The 27,008-nt window shown below is 40.2% G+C and overlaps 1 protein-coding gene across 2 annotated transcripts in view; it reads left to right on the top strand.

Annotated features, from left to right (window-relative positions):
- The window catches only part of DAW1 (dynein assembly factor with WD repeats 1), a gene marked incomplete at both ends in the record, with an annotated part of 41,795 nt that extends 16,960 nt beyond the window's left edge, over positions 1 to 24,835 (top strand). The window contains 9 exons of one of the 2 annotated variants that reach the window (XM_080799356.1): positions 1,465 to 1,587; positions 5,445 to 5,544; positions 9,615 to 9,722; positions 11,858 to 11,964; positions 12,856 to 12,958; positions 13,729 to 13,843; positions 20,865 to 20,941; positions 22,803 to 22,965; positions 24,801 to 24,835. In XM_080799356.1, coding sequence (XP_080655482.1) covers positions 1,465 to 1,587; positions 5,445 to 5,544; positions 9,615 to 9,722; positions 11,858 to 11,964; positions 12,856 to 12,958; positions 13,729 to 13,843; positions 20,865 to 20,941; positions 22,803 to 22,965; positions 24,801 to 24,835 — 931 coding nt within the window. The remainder of the gene's footprint in view (positions 1 to 1,464; positions 1,588 to 5,444; positions 5,545 to 9,614; positions 9,723 to 11,857; positions 11,965 to 12,855; positions 12,959 to 13,728; positions 13,844 to 20,864; positions 20,942 to 22,802; positions 22,966 to 24,800) is intronic. The other variant, XM_080799355.1, reaches the window with a different exon arrangement.
- Positions 24,836 to 27,008: the final 2,173 nt, after the last annotated feature.

The following is a 27,008-nucleotide window of genomic DNA, read 5'->3' as shown; positions in this document are numbered from 1 at the left end:
TGAGATTCTGATTTCATTTTTTGGATATGCATCCAGAAGCAAGATTGCTGGATCATATGGTAGTTCTATTTTTAATTTTTTTTGGAACCACCATCCTGTCTTCCATCACGAATGTACTAATTTACATCCCTGAAGAAGCTGTGAGGAGATGCCTAGAGAGGAATCAGAGATACACTGTCTTGTCAGCCCTTTCATTTATTTGAGTTTCAATGTCAGGATTTGTGTTCAACTTTTATCATTATCATTTGACATAGAGACTGGCTTTCTAATTTTGTGCATTTTTTTTCTGTGTCGGGGAAGTATATTTCCTAATGGAATATTTAAGGAATAACTGAGATACTATTATTTTACTTTAAAATTTGAGAGGCCAACATGCTAATTATTCCTGTAGTAGGATAGTCATGTAAAAGGATTGCAAATCTTAAGCAAATGTTCACTGAACACTTACTAGTGTGCCAGTCATGTTCCAGGTCATGGGGTCTACAGCAGTAAACCAGATGGGTGGAAGAATAGCATGTGTAAAAAAAGAAAAACAAAAATGAGTTCTTCAGAGACAAGTAAAAAAACCAACATGGCAGCTCAGGGTGTGCTTTGGGGCAAAGTTGAAGTCCCAGAGATGGCCAGTACTGTGGGCCTTATGGGCCATGAGCAGAAGTTTGGATTTTCCTCTAGATTGCTAGGAAGCCATCTAAGGAAGGTTAAAAAAAAATAACTCCAATTTCAGTGTGGAAAACAGACTTGTAAGGACCAAGTACCAGTCAAGACCCATTAGAAGACGGCTTCATTTGTTGAGGCAAGACAAGGAGGCAATGGAGCCTGGTGAGAAGAAGCCACACTAGGGATGTATTTTGAGATTGGGCTAACAGGATTTACCAATAGAGTGTGTGTGGGATGTGAGGGACTTAAAGGAATCAAAGATGGTGCTCATATTTTGTGGTTTGACCAATGGGAAGAATGATGCTGTTTATGGAAATATGTTAGAATTTCAGAAAACGTTATGATTAATGCTTCAGTTATTCATTATTTATAAAAATGATTATTCTTTTTTAAAAGGTTTTATTTATTTATTTGACACAGAGAGAGAGACAGTGAAAGGGAACACAAGCAGGGTGAGTGGGAGAGGGAGAAGCAGGCTCCCTGCTGAGCAGAGAGCCCTATGCAGAGCTGAACCCCAGAACACTGGGATCATGACCTGAGCCGAAGGCAGAGGCTTAACCAACTGAGCCACCCAGGCACCCCTGGCAGGATTATTCTTTATTTAGTGACTCCTTTTTGAGTTAGGGATAATCAGAAAGTTTCTAATCAAAGGATTTAGATATTGTTCCCAATTCATCTGTTCTGCATCCGCAATTTCCATTGTAAAAACCAAGATAAATGGGCTTACAATATTGCAGGTAAAAAAATAAATGAGGATAAACACCCTGCTATTGTCGCTTTGTGATTCATTTATATTCCTTGTGTTAGCTTTATCACAGGAAGCTATGATCGGACATGTAAAGTCTGGGACACTGCATCTGGAGAGGAACTTCACACCCTGGAGGGCCACAGGAATGTGGTCTATGCCATAGCATTCAACAATCCATACGGGTACAGAGACATTCCCTCATTCACTTATGTCTTATTAATCCATTAATTTGTTTATTCTTCTCTCTCTCCCTCCATGGAAAAAGAACTAAAATTTGCCAAATGCCTCATGTGTGCATTGAAAGCCTTCTAAATACCTTCTCCAGTGCTTTAAGGGGTTTGGGGACAGGAATTACTGTTCTCATATAAAGTGTATAAAGTTCAAGTACCCTTCCCAGGATCACATAGTAAACAGGAGAGCGAGAGTCCAAGTTCAAGCAGAGCTCAGTCCCTTCCCTTCAGAGTTCTCTGACAGGCAGTTCCTACTGGTGGTTATCGCAATGGCATGTGGAGACTCTGACATACCCACATAGCATGGTTTGCCTTGTTTAAAAGTTAACTTACCATCTTTAGCAGGGAAAAAATGTGTACAGTAACATGATACATAACAGTACAAAATATAATTGCATTTTCAACCAACCTCTAGTTACCTGATTCAACAGATTAACTTAGTTCTCTAGCTCGCCTTCTGCTCCCTGAATGCTTGCAACAACTGCGCCACCCACTGGTATGCCCAGCTTCTTGTCCCACTGGTTAGGCAACCTACCAAGAGTTAGTTGTGTTTGCCCATCAGTCAGCTTATGTTGGCTGTGCTTTCAATTGTAATTATGGTATTTATTTGAGCATTGCTTAAACTAATGAAATATGACTATGAAAATAAAGCTGTTGGTTTTTTGTGAAAACATAGATAAGGCAAATCTTGGAAAAATTACTACCGAATGAAGTTGTAGATGATATCAATGCAAAAATTAGAAAGCACATTGAAACATTTAGAAAACCTTTGCATTCAGATTGTTCTGCACGTATGTTTACATTCTCATCCCATTTTTAAGAAAAGAATTGGAAGTGGTAGAGCACTTAATGAGCTCTAGTTAGCCAAAGAAAAGGCGTTGGCCTTGCATATTTGAGTAAAAAGTTTTAATGTGTGTCTTTTTCTGGATGACTTACCAACTTTTTCCATTCACCATGCTGTTTCAATAAATATAGGTATTATGATGACTAGAAAAAAAACAGCAAATTGTTTAAAAGTTAAGAAGAGAAAGATCCATGTGATTTCTCCTGGTAGAGGCTTTCAAGATGATGTGAGGCTCAAGCAGAGGCATGGAAGGTGGAAGACAGAGGGAAGGGGGAGGACATCCTGGGTGAGGGCACCTTGTAGATCTGGAGGTTAGGGTAGGACTTCGTCGGGCTCGCCCAGTGCCCCTGGCTCTCTAGTGGACATTTTCTGGTGAGAAACAACAGTGGTCAAGATCGTAGTGTTCTGTGTAGTTCGGACTCTGGTCTGGAGGACGGAGTTGTGATGAAAATTTTGTGAACAAAAGAGGGACTCAATGAAAGTGTTATTCAGGAGGGCTGTTATGGCAGAGACAAGGGGCCAGAGGGTTTGGAGTGGGAAGAAACAGGAGGCAAGAAGATTGGTTGGAGGCAGATAAAGTGGTAGATGATGAAGGAGATGATGAAAGCAGTGTAAGATAGTGGCACAGGCAATAAAAGGGAATTTTATAAAAATTTGATGCACTTAGAGTCGAATTTTATACTGTAAATATTAAAAACTTGATACGTAGGTTGCTAATGTCATTACATCTCTTTAAAATGTAACACACTTTTAAAACATTAATTGTGATGGCACAGTCAAACCTAATTGGTACATTAAAATGATTAAATATTCCAATTGCATTACCAAAAACTTAACTATGATGTGATGCAGTTTTACATTGTAGGGAATGATAATTTTTATAATACCTTATTTCACCAACCTGTGGGAGAGAAAGATTTTATTGAAATCATAAGTGATCATGTTTTACTTCTAGTATAATTTCTATTTTAATTGCAATGTTATTTAAAGCACTTTAAAAGTATAGTCTCTACTACATATTACCATATTACATAAAGTCTACTTAAAAGATATGATATTTTTCATGCCTATCTGAGAACAAAGTTTTTGGGGGGGATAGAGAGGTCAGGAAACCTTCACCTTTTGGTCCTTTTATTGGATTCTACCAAGACCCCCTGATGAAAAACTGTTTTGTTCAGTTATATAATTCAATGGTTTATGTATAGATTAAAGCAGCATTTTCCAGGGCATTTTTGGGGCATTGGGGTTTCAGCAGAATGAGTTCTAGACAACCACCAAAGAATGAGAGGGAGTGTGTGTGTGTGTGAGAGAGAGAGAGAGAGAGAGAGAAAGAGATGAACTTCAGCCAGTTTAGTGTTTATGTGTTCTATATATTAGGTCAGGAGTAAGCTTTGATTCAATGAAGTAATTTTAAAAAAATATGTAATCAGTATTATCTTTTCTCATGTAGAGGCATATGGATATAGAGCAGTGTGTGACCAAACAGGAATTAATTGAGAAACAACAGCACTTGAGACAATATGTTTGAGGGGCAGGAGGGATGGGAAATGGAGGAAAGGAGCAGGAAAAGAGCACACAGGGCTCTCAGCGTGTCTGAGCAGAAGTTGGTGGACATCAGCAGCTGATGAGGAGTGCCTAGACTGGATGGAGAGAGAGCCAGTGCAGACTTTGGGTTGACAACCAGCCTTTAGTGTAAGGAAGCTCTAGGTGGGTTGGGTGGGTGTTCTCCAGAAAAAAAAAGTCCCTGGAGCATGGATAGAAAGGACCTCAATTATTTTATTTTTTATTTTATTCTTTTTTAAAGATTTTATTTATTTATTTGACAGAGAGAGATCACAAGTAGGCAGAGAGGCAGGCAGAGAGAGAGGGGGAAGCAGGCTCCCTGTTGAGCAGAGAGCCCGATGCAGGGCTCGATCCCAGGACCCTGAGATCATGACCTGAGCTGAAGGCAGATGCTTAACCCACTGAGCCACCCAGGCACCCCCCTCATTTCCTTTAGCATCAGAGACCACAGAAACACTATGTGGGTGGCCTGAGAACAAAGGAGATATACAGGGCGTTGGTGTTAGTTTGGACAAAATATGAATTCTGCAACTGTGCCAAGCACATAGAATTTACTTTAGGATATGTATTTTGGGTCTTAAGACACTTCACACTTTTGAATGGTGAACCTGCATTGTAATTGATGACCCAGTTGGATGAACATTTGGACGACTTGCTATAAAAGATAGGAGTCAATGGTAAAGGAAAAGATTTAGTTCTATGATGAAAGCCAAACAGGTCAACCTACTCTTACCTGTTGGTTGTTGATAATAACCCTGCTCCCTTGTTTGCAGGGTACTGGTCTTCACCATATTTCCTCTCTAGACCCTCACTCTTGTTCAAAGACCTTACAATTAGAGTAATATTAGCATTATTTTCCCAAGGAGACACTAAGTTCTCAAAACCTTATCTAGTCATATGGTATAAATTAAATTATTTATATATTTTCATTCTTCTTTTTTTAAATTCAACATTATCCTTGCCAGTAGACCTGCTAATGGAATTTTTTCGTGTCCCTGCAACTCATACATTATTTATTTCCATTTGTTAAGAATTTTCTAAACTAAATTTTGTACCATATTAATTTTGCTAATTTAAAAGCTTATTGTAATCCCAAACATAAATTTATTACTTTTTAATGCAATATTTTAATGTAAAATATTTAAAATTAAACATATAAACTGATCGCTTCTCGGCCTTTTGGCTAAGATCAAGTGTAAACATATAAACTGATACTATTGAAAAATTAGACCTTAATTTTGTTGTCCACTGAAACAAATGCCAGATTGCTTTTTGTTTTAAAAACAAAGTAAATTCCTGAGTAGATAAACCCATGTATTAATATCTCTTGTCTTAATTCAGTGTATGATATAATGTGCTTGAATTTTTTTTTCAAAATCCATTTTTTTTTTTTAAATCTTAGTGACAAAATTGCCACTGGGTCCTTCGATAAGACTTGTAAGCTATGGAGTGTAGAAACAGGAAAATGTTACCATACCTTCAGGGGTCACACAGCAGAAATAGTGAGTATATTTATTTTATTGCATTTTCTTTCTTCCTTCCTTCCTTCCTTCCTTTTCTTTTCTTTTTTTAATAGACTTTATATTTTATTTTATTTTTATTTTTATTTTTTAAAGATTTTATTTATTTATTTGACAGAGAGAGATCACAGTAGACAGAGAGGCAGGCAGAGAGAGAGAGGGAAGCAGGCTCCCTGCTGAGCAGGGAGCCCAATGTGGGACTCAATCCCAGGACCCTGAGATCATGACCTGAGCCGAAGGCAGCGGCTTAACCCACTGAGCTGCCCAGGCACCCTAGACTTTATATTTTAGAGCAGTTTTAGATTCACAGCAAAACTGAGTAGAAGATATAGTGGTTTCCCATATATTCTCTGCCCTGCCCCAGACACATCCCATTATCAACAACCCCCACCAAACCTGTACATTTGTTACAACTGATGGACCTACATCAATGCATCGTTTTTATTTCTTTTTAGTAATCCATTACACAAAGAGTGGTTCTACCTTCATGAATAATTTTCCAATTATATCCGGTATTTTCAGTTTGTATATATTTTATATGGAGGCATTAAAGTAATTTCTAAACTATTTGAGTTTTTATATCTTACAGTTGTCAAAGACCCATAGCCTACATTGACTAAGAAGATGTGCAAAGTGATAATTGCATTCGAATACCATATCCAACCTCACTTTTTCTTTTTCAGTGACTTGCTTTTAAAGGACTGACTTAATGAGGGTTGATAAAATTCTTAGAATAGTTTTTAAAGTAACTTTTTTATATCATGTGAAATATTTAGCCTGGTTGTTTTCTGGATATCATTAGAACTCAAATTTGCATAAATAGTTTGCTACTCTAAATAGCTTTCGCTTTTGGGAAGACCTTGCCCTTGGCCAATTCTGCGTTACATCCTATAACAATTAGTGAGTTAATTGGCACCCTATGGGAAAAATGATAGCATTTAAAAATAAACAGGCTGCTTATTTTAGGAGTAAAATTTATAATTATCCTTAGGATTCATGGTGTATTCATCCAATAAGGGCTCATGCTATGTTTAATATTTTGCTAGACACTGGGGGATACTGCAGTGCAAAATTATAACCGACCTGTTAATGGCACTCAGTGTGCACAAAAGACAGTTTTGTGCTAATGTATAAGCCCTTTACGTATATTAGCTTAGTTGCACCTCATCACTACTCTAAGAGCTAGAAATTTCCCCATTTTACAGTTGAAGATGCCAGGGCATAGAGAGAGTAAGTAACGTGTCCAAATTCGTGAGAAAAACATGATCCTCATTCTCATGCTCCCTTGGAATTTTGAAAAAGTTTTCTTTATATATAGTTCCAAGGAAGACTTTGATATTTTTCACAGCCAAAAACATCAATCCAATAATTATTTACTACCTATTGACTATGTGTCAAGCCCTGGCCTGTGTGCTTGGCATACCAAATAGAATCACACATGGTTCTTGTCCTGCAGGGACTTTGTGGTTCACTGGAGGGAGTAGAGGCATCAATAAATAAGTTCAGAGATGCATTGTAGCGTGCTAGAAGTTGGTGGGGGGGGGTTAGTGTGGTCACAGAGGGGAGCATCCTGATGGTGGGGATGATAAGAAAAGTCTGTGCAGGTAGATAGCACATTCTTTGGGCAGTGAGAGCTGCACTGGCCAATGCCCAGAGGGGATGTGCAACAGTGGTGTGTGTTTTCAGCCTCAGATGACTCCATGTGGCCAGAGAAGTACTTGCCACCCCCCCCCCCATGACATACACAGAATAGGCCAATATGGCTGTCCACCACACTGGGTGGGGGTTGGAGGGAGCTGCCTGCTGCCATGGTCAGAAGTGCTGGCTGAGGATCCCTGGTGCTGCCCAGCTGCCTGGGTTAAAGGTACCATGTCTTGGTGCACTTGCACCACATTCAAAGCCATATCACATGGTGAGCGTGATCAAAGTGGGGGAGGCTGGCAAGGCCATTGTATTGATTCGTATGTTGTGCTAAGGGATTTGTATTTTATCCTGTGGAGAATGCCATGCTGTTGAGACTTTTCAGGTGGGAGATAGCATGGTCATTTTTACTCTTTGGAAAGATCCTTCGTGTGGCAGAATGGCGTATGATCAGAAGCAGGGGCTAGCTGGCCATCTTGTTGCAGTGCAAGCAGAGACAACGGAGGCCCGTCCTGAGGCAGGTGAAGAGAATGTGAGAGAGGCTGGAGTGGGGGAGTAGGAGGGGTTATCAGACAGATGTGAGGCGTGAAGGAGAAAAAGGGCTCCAGGGTGATTCCTTAACTTCAGACAACGGCAGGGCATTTTATGTAAAATATCTTGTCCATTTATATAAAAGGGACAAACAGGTTTGTGGTCATATGACTTGCATGTCTTAGATTGATTCAAGCTGCCTATGCGATGTCTTCACAGAAGCCCTTTGGGGTTGAACTGAGCGTGAGGTCGGGGAAGGAGACGTGGGTCCATGAGTCACAGGCATCAGGGTGACCACGGGAACTGCTGAGAATTGCAATTTCTGAAAGGAAAAGGGTCAGTAAGGGGTGAAGTGTGATGGCGCCTTGAGCACCTGGGGATGAGAAGAATTCTCCAAAAGATACAAAAAAGAGATAGGAGGTAAAAGAAAAAAAGCAGAGCGCCATCAAAGCTGTCAAGAAGGAAGAAAATATGGAGAAGAAAGGAGTCAACACTGCAGGCATCAGGGAGCCTCAGTGGGGGTGGCCAGCAGAGCCTTCCGAACATTTAGTCAGAGTGGTTCTCGCAGTTGATATATTGGGGGATGGGCAAGCGGTGATGATGGTACTCTATTTTTCCAAGGAATTTGGTTATGAAAGGGGAAAAAAGGTAGCTAAAAATGAGGTACATGGAGTCAAGGGAGGATTTATTTTTATGTGGGAATAGCTCAAACGTATTTATGGGCCATTAGGAGGCACCCGCTATAGATGTAGGGAAAAATGAGTGGGCATGTCTCCGGCAGGCGTGCAGGGAAGAGGGTGTCTGAGAAGGGAGAAGGGATCCCCCTGCACCTGACAGTGGAGGGAAAGGAAGAGAGGACCAGGTGAGGAAGTTCCCCCCACAGGTGAGTTTTCTCAGGGAAGTAGTCGAAAGCCAGGTTATCTGTGGGGAAGGGATGAGGACAGACAGGGAGCAGAAGTGTGGAAAGGAAGAATGGACAGAACCAGAGGCACGTTCAAGTAAGGAGGGAATGGTGCTGAGGACACAGCTGCGGAGAGAAGGCACGCACGAGCAACACCCGTAATCTGCTGGGCAGTTTTCTTAAGCTGAGGGATGAGGGAGGGCCAACGACTGGGTGAAATGCCAGCTTGATACAGTTGTCAGGAGTCTTAGGGACATGGACAGTGCCAGGGAAAGACAAGGAGTGAAGGTACTGAGGACGCTGGAAGGAGTGATGCTTCCAGGGTGTCAGCTGAATGGGGGGTTGGCCAGGAGAAGGCAGGGGTCTCAGTGAGACAGGAGATATCGGGGGGTGGGTGGCTTGGTAAGGACGAAAGTGGAAGCATTGGGAAATTGTACTGAGAGATGGATGTCCAGGTAGTGAATCTTCTAGGAAAAGTGACACCGAGGTCCAGGCTGTGGCCGCGGGAGGGATTATGGAAGGGAGTCCAGGGTCATGGGTCTGGGCTACTGGAATGATGGCTCACATGAAGGCCACCTAGGACTTGGAACTGAGACCGTGAGCCGATAGCCAAAGACCTTGGCTGGTGAGGGAGCAGGTTGGGAAAGACTGTGACATGAACATCCAGGAAGATGGGAGCCAGAGAGCATGAATCACAAAGGGGATGGAATTACTTTTATTCTTGCTCTCCTGTCATCTGGAAGTGACAAGCCGTGCCGCTGCCTGAACTAGGTGACGTAGGAGGGCAAAGAGGCCTCTTAAGAGGAGAGTGCTTCAGGATTCAACCTGCAGAACACAGGCCACCCAGAGGCCACCCTGATATTTCACTGCAGAGAATTAGGCTGAACCTAAGGCAGTTGTCTCTTGAAGCTTTTCTATACAAAATCAACAATTCAAAACTCTTCTCTTTCTAAAATCTCTTCCATTTCCTGGAATTCAGGTGTGTTTATCCTTCAACCCTGAAAGCACACTCGTGGCCACTGGGAGCATGGACACAACAGCCAAACTGTGGGACATCCAGAATGGAGAGGAGGTGTTCACTTTAACGGTACGTGCATCCTGCCGCCAGCTTCGAGAGCTCTGCGCTCTCCCTAGCTATTGCTTAGCCTAATCCTATGACGGGGTTTGTTGTTATTCGTATTCTTATCACAAATGAGCTCCACGTCAGAAGATATTTTTGAGCTATTGGTTTTCAAACTGCTATGAAAAGTACGTCCCAGTGGGTTTGTTGGCAATTCCCGACGACTTTGACGAGGGAGCTGAGGAGGTCTGGGCTTTTTTATTTTGACGAGCTTCCGTCTGTAAGTCCCACCAAGCACAGCTTAAAACCTAGTGCCCTCTCTCTGGCTTAAAGCCAAGGAGGTGGAGGCTGACACTTTCTGGAAGAAGCAGAACTGGAGAAACTTGACAGAAGATTCCCTAGAACGACAACTGTCCGCACTGTCCTCCACTATCTCCGGTCTCAGAAGCCTCCTGTATTACAAAGTCTGAAATGACAAGGGGTAAGTGGCAGGAGGAGAAAGGCTAAAGGGCGCTGCCCAGAGAGCAAGGGCTGGTGGTGTATGTCCACGGGGGTCTCTGTCTGTCACTACCACGCGCCCAGCACTTTCCTCCCACCTGCTCCCTCTGCTTCTTCCCACCCCAGTCCAAACAACAGAACACACATAGGGTGATTCTCTGTGCCAATCAGTCAGAACAGCTAGGTGGGAAACCCAATTCTTATCCTTTCAAATTATAAATGGATTCCGAATTAGGACTCCTTTCGTAGGAGAGTTTTTTCTAAGAAAGTCAAAATGGACTAGAAAGAGAGAAAAAGCACTCTTTTCAACGAACACCAAGGGATTTTCTGAATTCAGAGTGCCATCCTTAGTTAACGTAAGTATATACACTCTTCTGATCTTCGTTCTCATCATTTCTGTGGGGTGCTGCCTCTTCACTACCTCCTCTTTCAGACCGACGCCCAGTAGTCTCCCTCGGCACACCCACACCTGTCTGCCACCAGACCACACATCTGTTTTGTGCGCTTTGGAATTTTCATGTTCAGCTACATTTAATGTCTACCATTTGGAATCAACCAGAAATTTGATGCATAAATGAACATTTTCACTAGTGAAAAAAGTAGTGTTAATTTGCTAAAATATTTCGGGAAACAAGGGCCATACTGCAAGCAGAGTCTGCTGCCTGGAGGGGCTTCTCTCCGTTGCCTCAGAATGTTTGCTGCGTCGGCCCTAGACAGTGACCAAGTGAAAGTCAGGCCAAAGGCCAGGTACTTATTAATCTATTTTATGTTAGATCATCTTAAGAGGGGCGCCTAGGTGGCTCGGTCAGTTAGGGGGTACATTTGGCTCAGGTCGCCATCTCGGGATCCTGGGGTTGAGCCCTGTGGGTTGGGCTCCCTGTACAGTGGGGAGCCTGCTTCTCCTCCTCTTTCTGCCCCTCCCTACCTGGATCTTGCTCTCTCTCTCTCTCTCTCTCAAATTAAAATCTTTTTTTAAAAATCAGCATAAGAATATCCTTTTTTAAAAGTTGAATTTATTTCACAAACTTTTCTATCACCTGCTGTTAACTCATAAAGCATATAGCCTTTTTTTTTTTTTTTTTAAAGAGACAGAAAGAGAGCAAGAAGAGGGAGGGGCAGAGAGAGAGAGAAAGAGAGAGAGAGACAAACAGATTCCCTGCTGAGCGGGTAGCCCTATGCAGGGCTGGATGTCAAGACCCTGAGAGCCAAAACCAACAGTCAGACACTTAACCTTAACAGACTGAACCAACCACCCAAGTGCCCCAGATTTTTTTTTTTTTTTTTTTTTTTGCATACAGCCTTTTTAAAAGTGTTTTCAAGACAATGTGGAAGCAGCCCTCTGATTTCCCACATATTGCCCTCTTGCTGTCCATTAAAACAAACAAACAAACAAAACCTAGTTTTATTTAGTTTTACTAAGTTAAATGGACTTGATTTAAGTGTATAAGTCAGATTTAGTAAATTTACGGAATTGTGCAACCTTTACCAAACTCCAGTTTTCAAAATTTCCCCCAAAAGATACCATTACCACCCCCCAGCCAACCACTAATCTCTTTTCTACCTATAGAGTTTTGCCTTTTCTAGCATTTTCTTTTAAACTAAGAATTGTGCCTTTGTAGAGTTTTTCTGCGGGCAATGCATGACAATATCCGTTCTCTTTCTAGGGACATTCCGCTGAAATCATCTCTTTGTCCTTTAATACCTCAGGAAAGAGAATCATCACGGGATCTTTTGATCATACTGTTGCAGTGTGGGAAGCTGATACTGGAAGGTATTCTGTGTCTTTAAGGATTTTTCAATCTGGATCAGAGGGTTAAGAACACCATCTTTGCTGTTCATATCGATTAACTGTGCTTTGGACTCTATAGAAATAGGATACCCCCCAAATAAATTAATTCATTATTTTTAATTCATTCATTAATCAGAAGTGATATTTCTGATCCAGAAATAAATGTGTGCTTTCTTGGAATTCTGACCAAATAATGCCACACAGAAATATAAAAGGAGAATATTAGCAATAGCCTGGGTGGATGGCTATTATTCCTTCTGTATACTGTGTAATCAGATTTCAATGGCTTGTCATTATGGCAGGCATGGATCTCATGAGTAAATAAAATCATGGCTAATTTTCCAAATTTAATTTAGTCCAACAACTTCAATTTCCTTCCTAATTATTTTGGGTTCTAGTTGCTGAGAAGTTAACTAAATTAGACTCTGCATTGGGAAGCTCTACCTTGGACTTGCGTCTTGATGGAGGGGCTAATTACCAGGGGTAGCAGTCAAGATATGAGGGGGAAGGAGGGGTCCTTCAGGCATTTGATGGGTAGTTTCTGAACTACCAAGAGGTCTACTGGTCTGGTATAAGAATACTTCCAGGACCTCAGACCAACTGGATTATTTATTAGCCATGGCTTTCTGAAGTCTTAAGTAATGTTGTTATTTTTGAGTGCTTCAAATGTGAGTATATGCTTGCTGAAATGAAATTAATAGCTTAGTTGGCTGTTTCTGAGCTGTACTAGAACCATCTTTGTTTTGTCATCAAAAGCATTATTTTGTGAAAACCAAAAATTTGACTCTCACACCAACGGGCTTGACATCATTATCTGTGCCCTTATCCTGAAGTAGGGCAACTTTCACCAGTGTGAATCCTTTCCTTTTGTAGGAAGGTGTATACCTTAATCGGGCATTGTGCTGAGATTAGCAGTGCTTTATTCAACTGGGATTGCTCTCTGATATTAACTGGCTCTATGGACAAAACGTGCATGGTGAGCTCAAGAAATATCTTTGCTTTACAGTTCTCCTGTGTGCCCTTTTTACTGGGTCAGATAGTCATTGAAACATTACCACATTTCAAAGGTGCTGTAAAATGAGGATTTAATTAATAAATAATTGGCATTTTTAAATGTTAACTTTCTGATCCCCCAGGTTTAAAGGAATTATGATGCAGTAAAACCATGTTAATTGAATCAAATGTATCACAAGATCTTATTTTAAAAGACATGCTATTTTTCTTTAATGTCTCTCTGTTCATTTGTTAAACTTTGATTGGAGTGAATCTTGAGGAGGCTCAAAACAATGTTTCCCTGCCTTTAAATTTCTGTTGCTAAGAGCTTATGCTCTGGAATTAATATTTGATTACATATGTGATGTATTATAATCTTAATGTACTTTTCATTCTCTAGCATTATAGTTTTAGATCAAGCTTCTTATCATCTGATTACCTTCTTATGGAAAGAGGACATTTCCACTCCAATCAGTGAAGCACGCACTTTGAGATTTTTCCTAATATAGTGGCAGATTTGCACTCTCCATTCTAAATGTGTGTCTCTGGTCTTCTCTTGGCCAGTGTGCCTTGTGAGTTGGTTGGCTGGGGTCTCTTGTCATGAATCCAGGTAAACTTAACAGAACATGTGGAAATTATACATATGATCTTGGCACAGTTGTTCAGCAAGCCATAAGCATGTCATAATGACCACTTCTTCCCATTTTTGCACTTCAGACGAGAAGTCACAGTCACCTTCTTTTTTTATTGTAGCTGTGGGATGCCACAAATGGAAAATGTGTGGCAACACTAACAGGTCATGATGATGAAATTCTAGACAGCTGTTTCGATTACACTGGAAAACTTATTGCAACTGCTTCAGCCGATGGTAGGTCATCTGTTCATACATTTAATTTGTTTGATAAACACGTATAATTCTATACCATAGATCATCTACCTGATGACCAGCTGTGAGAGACACTACATCTGCCTCATCTCTGTGATGCTGGTCATTACACTATGTTGGTATCATATTCTTGGTAACCACAGGTTACAATGTCTGCGTCATCTCCTTGACAACCACATCTGATGTTACACTGGGTCTTCACATCCCCTTGATGACTATATATAATGGTATATTCTGGGTCGTCTCCCTAATCACGCATTACGCTATACCACGTTGACCTCATCAACTTGACCGCCATCCATGACACTGTAATAAATCTGCATTATCTTCTTTATACCACATGTGCTGCATGTAACACATCTTTGCGATGACATATGTGATGCTTTGTTGTACATCATGTTCTTGTTTACCACCTAGGAGTCTACACTGGTCTGCATCATCTTACTGACAACTATGGGCTGGTGGTACACTATGTGTACCTCTGTTCACTGAAAACCACAGATGATGCTCCAATACCTCTATGTCATTTCCCTGTTGACCATGTATGCTATTCTATTATGCCCACCTCGTCCCTCCAGGACACATGTTACATGCTCTATCTACTCCAGCCCCGGGTTACCAAGCAAGATACTGCTTTATGTACCATCGTCATCCTGATCACCATGCATGATACACCATACTCAAGTTTTCTTAAAAACCATGTATGATATTGCACTCTACCTATATCTTCTCCTCGATTGCTGCATATGACGTATACTACGTCAGCATCATTGCCTTGATAACCGTGTGTTCTGTGATACTAGAACTCATCTTGATGACAAATATATGTGATGCTGCACTGTATCTGTGACATTTCACTGAAAACCATATATAATGCTATGTGATGTCTGCATTATCTCATTGACAACCATCTGTATTGGTATACTATATATACAGTATGTCCTGGATGATAATTTATGATAGTAAACAACAGGTCATCCTTATAACAGCTATGTATTCATGACAAGCATGTAAAATGCTATACAACTTCTGCCTCATTCACTGCCCCCCCATCATTATATCATATCCATGACAACCACACGTGATACTGTGTCTGCATCATCTCCTTGACAACCACATGGGATGATATATTCAGTCTCTGTCATCTCATGCTGTCATACAACAATGTGTGATTCTGTTCTATGAGTCATCACCTTGAGAATGAAGTAAGATGCTACAGTATACTACATGTCCTCTTCCTGAAGACTGTAGTAAATGCTACACCACCCCTGTGCCATCCACCTCATGGTCATGTATGGAGCTGTGCTAAGTCTATGTTATCCCTTTAATGACCAAGTATGATGCTATATTGTGTCATAACCTGACTGTTATGTTTTAATTTATAGTCCTTGTCATTCCCCTTAAAATCATGTATGATGCTACACTATATCTTCATCTAATCCTTTATAACCATATATAATATTCTACCATACCTTCACCATTTCATAGAAATTTATGTGTGATTCTGTAATATTTCTTCCTCATCACCTTGATAAACACATCTTCAAGGTCTGCTATGTCTGGATCCCTTCATTTACAAAGCTACATGATTCCATATAATCCAATACCTGGATTATATCCTTGAAGTCTGCTTATCACACTATCCTTTAATGTCATCTCCTTGAGTGCCATGTGTGATGTTATTGTGTGTGTCATCTCCACAGTGGGCTTGTATGTTATGCTCTCTGTGCCCACAATTAATGAGGTTATGTGATGTTAAAGTGTGTAACTTCACTGACCTCCATGTATGATGCTACACTCGGATTGCCTCATCTCTCTGATAACCACATGAGATAATGCCATGCTATTTCTGTGTTATTGCCTTAAAAACATGTATGTGTGTTATACTATGTCTGTATCATGTTCTTCACAGTGACATCTATATCCTCCTCTTGAAAATCATGTGTGATGCTCTACTATGAGAGTTTTCTCAATTACCACACATGAGGCTACATAATACATGCATCATATCCTAGAAAACCGTGCTATGTTATGTGAAACCTCCCAGACAAGTATGTGTGATGCTTTACTCTCTCATCCCTTTAACAACCCTGTAAGATGCTAGAGGATGTGACTAGATGATTTCTATATCATGTCCATGATAATCATGTATGACACTATACCATGTCTGTGCCATTTGGAAAACAGTATGATAATACATTATTTTTGTGTTATTTTCCTATTTTTTAATGCTGAAATCTATGTCTTATATTCCTGATAAGCAACTATGACATTAAATATGTCTGTGTCAAGTTCATTATATCCACATATGACACAAATCATGTCTATGTCATCACTCTGATGACCATGTATGACACTGTAATATCCGTCATCTCCATGATAATATATGTCACCATGCTACATTTGCATCATTTCCCTGACAACTAAAGTGATGCTACACTATTTCTGGGTCTTTCCTTGACAACCATCTATGAACTTATACTATGTCTCATTGCGTCTCTGACAACAGATGAAGCTATATACTGTATGATGATCTATTGTGGGTAGTCTCTTGACAATCACGTATGATGCTATGAGCGTCTTTGCCATCTGGTCCACCATGTATGCTGCTACAGTATGGCCGTGGTAAGCACATATAATGCTCCCATGTGACTGCATCATCTCTTGGGTAACTGTATTCATTTGTTAGGGCTGCTATAACAGAGTACAACAGACTAAGTGGCTTAAACAACAAGAATTTCTTTTCTCACCATTCTGGAAGCTATAAGTTTGAGATCAAGAAGTTGGCAGTCTTGGTTTCTTCTGAGGCCTGCAGGTGGCATTTTCCTCCCTGTGTCTTCATGTGGTCTTCCCTCTCCACGTGTCTGTATCCTCATCTCTTCTTCTTATAAGGACACCAGCTAAATTGGGTTAGGGCCCACTCTAATGAACTCATGTTAACCTATTTCTTCTTTAAAGTCTCAAATCTCCCTACTAAGTCAACTTCTAAGATACTCGGGGTTTGGAATTCAACATAGGAGTTTTGTGGGGGACACAATTTGATGTATAACACCATGTGGGACACACAGCATATTTGCATTTTCTGCCTAAAGTCTTCTCTCCTTGTAAATCCCAGGATATGCCATGTCTGACCAGGTCTTTGATAATCATATGTGAGTCTATGCTATAGGTCATCTTTCTGACAACCACATATCATGCTACACTACATATCATCTTTTATTTTTTATTTATTTATTTATTTTTTTCTACATATCATCTTTTAATCTGCTGTATATGATCCTACACTGTGACTTCCCCCTGTTCTGATAGCCATGGATGATGCCCAACTATGGGTAAGCTCCCTGAAGACAATAAGTGATGCTTCATGATGTTGGCATCATATCCTTGCCACATTCTGTATCAACTTTAAGTATATGTTGTGGTATGTCATTACGACTGAATGTTTCGATAAATACATGATGCTGTGTCATTATTCATGTCTTTGACAACCAACTAGGGATAGATCCTGTATATGCTATACTATGTTTATGTCATCTCCTTGATAACCACGTCGAGTGCTACACTATTTTGCATCATCTCCCAGACAACTGTGTTTGATGATATAGTATGTGTTATATCCATGATGGCCTTATTATGATGCTACAATATATCTGTCCCATTGGTTGACGACCCCATATGTTGCTACACTGGTATGTGCCATCTTTCTGTAGTCCATAGATGACTCTACACAACATCTCCATTATCTTTTTGATGTCATGTATGATGCTATGCTGTGTGTTTTCATCTCCTTGACAGCCATACATCATGCTTCCCTATGTCTGCATCATCTCTGTGATGACCACCTATAACACTATATTATATCTGTGTCACCTCCCCATGAATGCATATCATGCTGTTCTATGATTATGTCATCACCATGTCAGCACACATAAGCCTACACTGTGTCTAAGTCATCTCTTTGATAATCACACATGATGCTTCACTATGTCTAATTCCCTTAATGACTGACCCTATGTGACTCTACATCATGTCCATGTAAACTTAATAGCCATTTAAGAAATTCTAGCAAAAATGGGATGCTTTTTCCAGATATGATTTGTTCTTTGTTTGCCTGCATTTGCTCTTTGTGACTAACATACTGTTAGGTAGTCACATATCCTTTGTGTTATAACCAGTTATGGAATTTTGCCAGTGATTCATTTTAATTACACAGTCTTTATTCCAACTTTCTCTCGCTTTTCAAAATTACATTTGTATGTTCCCTTACTCACTAGGACTTTTCAAAGGTGATCCTTTGATCATACATAAATTTCTTTCTATATCCTGGAATATAAATGCCCTGAATTTGGAGAACTCTTTTTTTCATCTGTAAGATGAACTTGCTTTTTCATCTTACAGAGCTTTGCTTTTTAAAATCATACCTCAACTGTAATTAATCTACCCTTTTTATTTTATTTTATTTTTATTTTATTTTTTTAAAGATTTTATTTATTTATTTGACAGACAGAGATCACAAGCAGACAGAGAGGCAGGCAGAGAGAGAGGAGGAAGCAGGCTCCCCACTGAGCAGAGAGCCCGATGTGGGGCTCGATCCCAGGACCCCGGGATCATGACCCGAGCCGAAGGCAGAGGCTTTAACCCACTGAGCCACCCAGGCACCCCTACCCTTTTTATTTTAAATATCATTTTCACTTATACCAAAAAAAATCATTTAAAAAGAAGAGGGAACCTACTTTGTGCCAGGAATTGTTTTAGGAACATGGGATATATCAATGAACAAAAGAGAGAAGAATTCCTTCCCTCATGGAGCTATATTCTGGAGGGGGAAGATATGAAGAATACCATATATGTGTTTTCCATAGAATGTTAGAATATAGAGTATAAAGATTATACTTTACATATAGAATATATAGATTATAGAATATATGAGTTATATATATTCTATATAATATAGATTATAAAGAATATTAAGAGTTTCTCAGCACTATGAGGGGAGAAACAAGCAGGGTCTGGGGATCAGGATAATGAGAGATGGATGAGAATTAACTGTAAGTTCAGTAATTCTTCTGTTTTCTCTATCATCTTTTATGTCCCCTATCAGTGATTCCATTCTTTCCTTGCTCAATAAGACATTACTTCAAAAAAACTTTTTTTTTTCTTTTGGTATGTTTTGTAAACCTCTTCTCATTCTGCACCTTCTAAGAAGTCTTGATGGTTGGAGAAATCTTGTTTACTTAACTCTGGTTCTTCCTTCTCATTCCCCTCTTAAAACTGGATCTATTCAACAGGAGTTATTTGAAGCTGTAAAAGTGAAGATAAATGTTTCTTCATATTAATCACATTTTACTTCTTCATTTGAATCATTCTCAAGGCTGGATTATTTTTTGGTGTCTTACTCATATTTCTATCTTTTACAAATGTAGTTTTAGGTTATATTATTACTGTGTTTTCTGAAGTTTAAAAATCTTTTGAGCAATTTGGAGAATTATTATATGCAGGATATTCATTTTTGTTGTATTAACACTTCTTTTTTTAAGAGATATTTGAGAGAGAGAGAAAGAGAGTGAGCAAGTGAGGGAGGGGCAAAGACAGAGAATCCCAGTCAGACTTCCAGCTGAGCACAGAGCCCAATATGGGGCTATACCTCACAATCCTGAGATCATGAGCTTAGCTGAAACCAAGAGTTGGATGCTCAGCTACCTGGGCCACCCAGATGCCCCAATATTAGCACATTCTTTAAAAAAAAAAAAAAGATTTTAATGATTTGAGGGGGAGAGAGATCATGAGTAGGGGGAAGGAGCAGAAGAAGAGGGAGAAGCAAATTCCACGATGATCAGGGAACCTGACGTGGGGATAGGACCCTAGGGTCATGACTTGAACTGAAGGCAGACGCTTAACCTACTGAGCTACCGAAGTGCCCCATTAACACATTCTTAAAACACATTGGTCACTTTAAGGCTTTTGAAATGTTCGACTAGCAAGTTTTATATTTTTAGTCATATTAATTGTAAAATAGCAATTTTCATCTACTTCCCTCTGAAGTTGACATTGTCAGAAGGGCAAGTAAAAATTTTACTAAGATGTTTTGCTCTTCTCTGAATGAAAATTAAGTAATGAAAATTCCCTATCATTACTAATTTTGCCTCTATGTAGTTTTGTATTGTAATAAGAGAGCAGCCTTCATCTGGCCAGAAAAATTTTAACGTTTTTTTCTGACAACAATTTTACTACTGCTATTTTTCTCCTTCTACATTTATTTAACTCCTCCATTCCTTAATTCAAAGGAAATTTCTATACCACTTCTTCCTTCCTTCCACTCATCCATCCATCCATCCATCTACCTACTCAACCATCCATCCATCCATCCACCCATCCATCCATCCATCCACCCACCCATTCATCCACCTACTCAAACATCCATCCATCCATCCATCCATCTATCCATCCATCCATCCATTATCTACTTATTGTCTACTGGGAACTTGGCACTTCTTGCCCCTGGGGATACAACAGGGAATAAACCATTCTACCAACTCTTTCTGTAGAAAGGCTTCCCTGATGCATGTTCTTTGTCCAGTAAGTAGTGGCTGTTGCTCCATTTCAGGAAGGCCTCTTAAACCTTTTGTCACCTTAGACTCCTATTTGGTGTGTGATGCTGGTCTGACTGCTTGTTTCATCACCAGCCTCTCAAAACTCGTTTTAATTCTCCCTTTCCCATTAAGATCTTTTTCTTTGTGGATTCCTTCCCCCCACCTTTTCTACCTTGGAACCCATCATTTCTTCGAATATGCTTGGGGCTAGAGGGGCGCCCTGTTCCCATTCTTCTCCTACCCTGGTGCCAGCTTACATTTGCAGTTTCAGGTGGTGGCTGTCACTGCAGGGAAGAGGACAAGCAGCACAGAATCTGGACGTCATAGGGATGGATATTACATAATTCGGGGCACGTGGCTCAAAAGTTCTGTATTTCAGACAAATTTATATGTATTTTCACTCTTTCAAAAAGGAACAGCAAGAGTTTTCAGTGCAGCCACAAGAAAATGCATTACCAAATTGGAAGGCCATGAAGGAGAAATTTCAAAGGTGAGTTGCTTTCTCACTTGAGCAATTTATTTAGTTTTAAAAACATATGCTTAGTATAAATAGATCTGTTGGCACTAGGGTTTGTCCAATTATCTCATTCTTTCTAGAAATCAGCTTCCTAAAAACTATATTTTTAAGTGGGACCTCAAACTTAGCATAATAAATCATTCCTAAAACCTTTTAAAAACTATAAAACAGCATTTTTCTCAGCCATCAGCACAAGATTGAGTTTGTTGAAAATACTTATTAAAGCTATTTAAGAAACTCATGAAGTGCTTTTCCTGGTCCTAGCAGACACACAAGTATGTATTATGCAAAAAAACATGCTGTGCAGCGAGTATCAAGTGTTTTGTAAATTAGATGCAATTGAGAAAGTATTTCCTGGAAATATTTAACACTTAACAGAGTTTAAAATGACCTACTTTGAAACTTCAAAGCTGTAGCTTAGGATTTTATCTAACCTCCCCCCCACAAGCTGAATCACAGAGCAGGGCCTTCCAGTCAGTAATCTGAGGTGTAGCTGTGTCCTTCGAAAACTCTGGAAAGGCTGGAAGTTGGTGACTCTCAGCTCCCACACAGCTCAGCCCAGTTCCTTGGTCTCATACCTGAGATCAGATTTGCTCCTTCCTTTTGAAGGATCAGGTTGATGGCTTCAGGTCCTGGAAGGCTGCCCCTGGACCCTGGAACTGCCCCCTGTTGTGCTCTCCCTACCTCTCCCTCCTCTGCACCTGCTGCTGGGGGCGAGGAGCCTCTGCCCTTCAAGGTTGGTCTCTGAGGCTGCACTAGACACATCTCCATAGGCTAGGAGGCCTTAGGACCTGGCAGGAAGGGAAATGGGAAGTATGGATGTGGGGAACAGCCTGGGAAGAGAACCCAGGCCTTGTTGCTGAGTGACTGGTCTGATAACGATCAACATGCATGATGTGGCCCACTCAACAAACACACATATTTTTGTGCATGTGTGAATATAAAGGGTTCTCTCACTCTGTATTGCATTTTAGGATATGTGATACATTACTTATTGAATTGCCTTTCAGCAATGGCATTTCTATGGGTTAGAAAGTTAAGGTATTCATTCATTCATTCATTCATTCATTCAAGAAGTGCTTTTTGAGAGCTTTCCCTGTGCTGGGCATTGTACTAGGGACACAGGGACAAAAAAAGCCATGCTCTTGAGCTTTGTCCTCATCAAACCTTCAGTCATAAAGAATGTGACCCAAGTCATTGTCTTATGATGATTTAGAGAGTGTTAGAAGCATGGGACCCAAAGGAATAGTGAACTAACCATTTCCTTTGACAGTCACTCAGATACCACATGACAATGCTTGATACATAGGAAGCGCTCTGGAAATATTTATACAGCCTACTTTACTTTGAGTGGAAGCAGAACGAAAGTCCCGCCAACATTCACTCATTCTGAGGCACAGATTGAAAGAGGATCTATATACTTTTGATTAGAGAAAGTTGAGTTATAGGGATGACACGGGGGCTTGGGTTTGAAGGAACCTGACTTGTGTTCTCATCCACACCAGGGCTCTGTCTCTTTCTGTGGAAAGACTTGCATCTTGAGTTTTTGGAAAGAAGCTAGGTGGGGAATACTCGAAACAGAAGGGAGCTTTGGTCTTTTTCCTTAGAACTGTGGGGTGAGTGTGGGGTGGCATGTTATATTCTTCAGTCTAGCCTTTAATTTTCATGTATTAGTCCCTGCAGTTTTTCCCCCTTCAGGAAGGAACTGTTCTATGTAAGAATAAATGCCAAGCTGGGAAGATGACAGGTGCATAGCCATGTCCCCTTTCTGCTGATTAAAAATATATCAGGAATCAAATTACACAAACCTGTCATTTTCCTTTCTGTCTTGTAGATTTCTTTCAACCCCCAAGGGAATCATATTCTGACTGGCAGCGCTGACAAAACAGCAAGAATCTGGGATGCTCAGACTGGTCAGTGCCTCCAGGTCCTTGAGGGGCACACCGATGAGATCTTTTCATGTGCTTTCAACTACAAAGGCAACATAATCATTACAGGTATGGGAAAGAGAAACACATACACTTGGTTTCTTTTTCAGTTGTGTATTAGCGTTTCCAAGCTGAATACCAGAAGAGTTTTACTGCTCTCCCCTTCCTGTCTTGCAGGGTTCCTGGTGTGTGCTCACGTTTCCCACACCCACGATTTAATTTTAGTCGCATGTGGGACCACAGGGGTGAGCTCTGACTGTAAGGCTTTGTGAATTTTGAATTTTAGTTGCTCTTAACAAAGAGCTTAGTAGCCTGCCTTACTGATTACCGCATCTCCCCAGGAAGTACCCACCGAATGGTTAATATTCAGTTGTCAGTAAGTGTTAATAACTAAAACAGGCTAGGACCCTACTTCTGCACAGTTGGACTTCCAGCCCATGAGAGATTTATTCTTTGAGCTAAGTTGTTTTCTCCTTGGATATCCGCCACTAACACATTAATATCTGGGGGAAGAGAACCCATATTGAGCATTTTTCAAGAGTTAACAATTTATTGTGAATTATATTAGAAATGTTTTTTAAGAACTGAATTGAGAATAGGCTAACTTTGATTGTGGAAAGTGAGAAGAGTATGGTGCAATGTTAGTGTGGTGCCTCTGGAAGGAGGCCCTGGCAAGGAGTGGGGTGGTAAAGCTGTGTGGGGTAGGGGCACCCTAAGGGGGAACAGAGGACAGAATCTGCCTAACTCCTAGTGATTCTTACTATGTTGAGCAATTTCAAAATTGCTTAACCGGTCAAATAAATTAAATGTCCCATGCGCAAGATTGGCTTTTTATATTGACTGATTAAATAGCTTCCTAGTCATATAACTTGAGGGGTGCTGAGAATAATCTCCCTTTTTGCCCTAAAAATCTCTTCTTACTATTTAATTGTGGATAATTTCTAAAGTTATGGGTTACTTTCTGGAGTTATCTGAAGTGCTAGTGGATACTGGCCTACTAGATGGGGGAGCTTACTACAAAGGGGTAACACTTCTGTCTTGTCATCAGCAAAGCAATCACTTTGTTTGAATGGATCTACCCCCTTTTCTTGATGGACCCAGGCATGATTAACTGCATGAGTTTTCATGGACTGCCTGAGGTTGGGCTTGAAATAAAAAATTGGAAGGAACTTGGCCAGTGTGGTCATTAATATTTTTTAGAAGGTGAGGAGCCTTTTGGTGGAATGGACAGTTTCCATAGCTTCTCTCAGTCCATCTAAACAGCACATTTCTTATATCTGATGTCATGTGCATGGCTCCCGAAGATCAGGGAACCAGCAGTGCCCGGTGCTGCTCCATACCAGGGTGGTCATTCCCAAAGGCATAACGAATGTGAATGGTGCCCTTGGGGACAAGTCGATCAGAGCTGCTTTGGGAGAGTGTCTATCATAGCAGTGGGGAGGGAGAATGCACATTTCACATTTTACCAACAATGAGAAAAAGCCATTGACATTTTGAAATGTTCTGAAGTGGAATGTGTTGCCTCCTCATAAGTTAATCACCCAGATCTAGAAATTTTCAAATTCACTGTCTTTCCATTTGACTGTGTTGTTTGAGGGGAGGGCACAAGGAATGAGCAGAGGGGAGGAAGGCTGCGTTCTCAGGGCTCCAATTCTGAGATGCCATGAATCTCACACATGTGAGTAGGACGTGAACTTGCCCAATTGATGACTGACAGGAATCATTAAAAACACATTTTTTTTTTTTTTTTGCCCCCCAAATGCTGGAGCAGCTCTAAGACTCCACAGCTGGGTACACTGAGTGCACTGATCATCCTCGATGTCCCAGAGAAGGTCAACTTGTAAAAAGGGAAAATTAATGAATGAAATAAAGAAATAATAACTTGGTGAAATTTGTTTTATTAGGTAGCAAGGATAACACATGTAGGATATGGCGCTGACTGAAGAAAAAAGGAAGTTGATGAGCAAATTTGCTAGCAATGGAGTTCAAGACCTGGAGCTTCACATAGTGCAAGCAAGCTGTTTTTTATATTTCACATTTTCTCTCTTTCCAAAAGTCAGCTTCATGGATATGACTATTAAAACTGATAAATTTATACCGTTTCTTGATATTATTCAATGGGAATGACAAGAAAGAGCATAACGTCTGGCAAATGTCACTGGTCATTTCAATTTTGTTTTTATTTTTAGTAGCATCATGATAGTGATTAAGGAAACCAGAGTGATTTAACAGTGTGTCTCCTAGATTCTACTCTGAAGGCCATTATAATTTCTGTTGACTAAAGTTTTGGGAAGCAGTTATTAGTGAATCATACATCTGTATTTATGATGTATGTTTCCCTTTTCTTGTGATGAGAACTTTAAATTTATTCTCGTAGCAACTTTCAAATATACAATACAGTATTATTAACTAGAGTCATGATGGTGTCCATGGCATGCTCAAGGTTTATTTGTTTTTTAACTCTAAGTTTGTACGTTTTGATAGCCTTCACCTGTTTTGCCCATCCTTCCAATGCCCTGCCTCTGGCAACCACAAACCACCAATCTGTTCTCTGTATCTACGAATTCAGTGTTTTTTTTTTCTGTTTTGTTTTTCTTTTTAGGTTCCGCATATGAGTGAGAACATACAGTACCTGTGTTTCTCTGTCTGACTTATTTTGCTTTTCAGAATGCCCTCAAGGTCCATCCATGTTGTTGCAAATAGCAAGATTTCCTTCTTTTCTATAGCTGAGTAATATTCCATTGTATTTATATACCGCATTGTTCTTATCCATTCATCCATCAGTGGACGCTTAGGTTGTTTCCATATCTTGGCTATTGTAAATAATGTTGCAATGAACATGCGGGCACTTAACATCTTTTCCGGTTAGTGTTTTCATTTTCTTTGGGAAATACCCAGAAGTGGATTTGCTGAATCATATGGTAGTTCTATTTTCAATTTTTTGAGGAAACTCCATGCTGCACCGTGGCTGTGCAAGTTTGGAATCTGACTAGAAGTTGTATTACTTCTTTAGTGATTTTACTTTCTGCACCTAAGAATGAAAAAGGCAAAATTGGAAGCCTAATCTTTCCTCATACTCACAAGTATATCTATACCTCCTTCCCTCAGAAGAAAAGTTGACAACCTACACTGAGTAAAATGAGGGTGGCATATAGGGAAAGCAAAATGAATGTCACTTACTAGGAAATATATTCTGAATTCATAGTGGGTATCAAATATATGGGCAGGTTTTTCTCTAAAAGAAAAGTTAAACAGAATAGACCTTTGAATTATTGAATTAAAAAATTTGGATAGGAAACAATTGAGGTACCAGAGTAAATCACCAAACATCAACCCACTTGCTGCTGAAATACTGAAAATGATTTTTTAAAGGCTTTTCTATGTGAAAGTGCTCTAGTGCCTATTAAAAGTTATTGTTAAAAGATAAAGCACACACACAAAAAAGATAAAGCACAAGATAAAACTAGTGATGCCTGAACCCAGAACTAGAGAATGCTTGAGGATCTTCCGGAGCCATTTTCTCAATAATAACAACCGTAGTCAGGGTGGCTGAGCGTGTGCTGCCTGCCAGACACTGCCCACCCACTCCATGTAGATCATCCATGCAACCCTCCCGGCAAATGTTTCCGAGCAGGTAACAGTCCTGATCTGAAAATGAGGAAGGTGAGTCACACTGAAGGGAAATAATCTACCAAAGACACCACATGTTAGGGATTCTGATTCCATTACATTCTCATGGGTGGAGAGTATCATATGTACTGGTAGGAAGGTCAGGGCTGAGAATTACCCTTCAGATCATCAATGGATGTCTAGCACCCAAGAAGAAAAATAAAACAAAAGCAAAGCAAAGCAAAACAAAACAAAACTTCATCGCAACCGCTGGAAGGAAGACACTCAGAGATGGCAAAGCCCAGGAGAGCTTGGATTAGAGAAACCTGGCTCAAAATTTAGCTACTTCTTAGGAAACCAAGAAGCTGATATTGACTCTTCCTCTTTGATTGTTTGATGGCTTTAGGGAAGGTGGCGATACTATTTTGTTATGTCATTCAATAGAGAGAATGAATATATGGTCATGGAGATCATTCTAAGCCTCATTGACCTATTTAGCTGTT

The sequence above is a fragment of the Martes martes genome, assembly GCF_963455335.1.
Source record: "Martes martes genome assembly, chromosome: 3".
Classification (NCBI taxonomy): domain Eukaryota; kingdom Metazoa; phylum Chordata; class Mammalia; order Carnivora; family Mustelidae; genus Martes; species Martes martes.
This window is presented reverse-complemented; position numbering and strand designations above follow the sequence as displayed.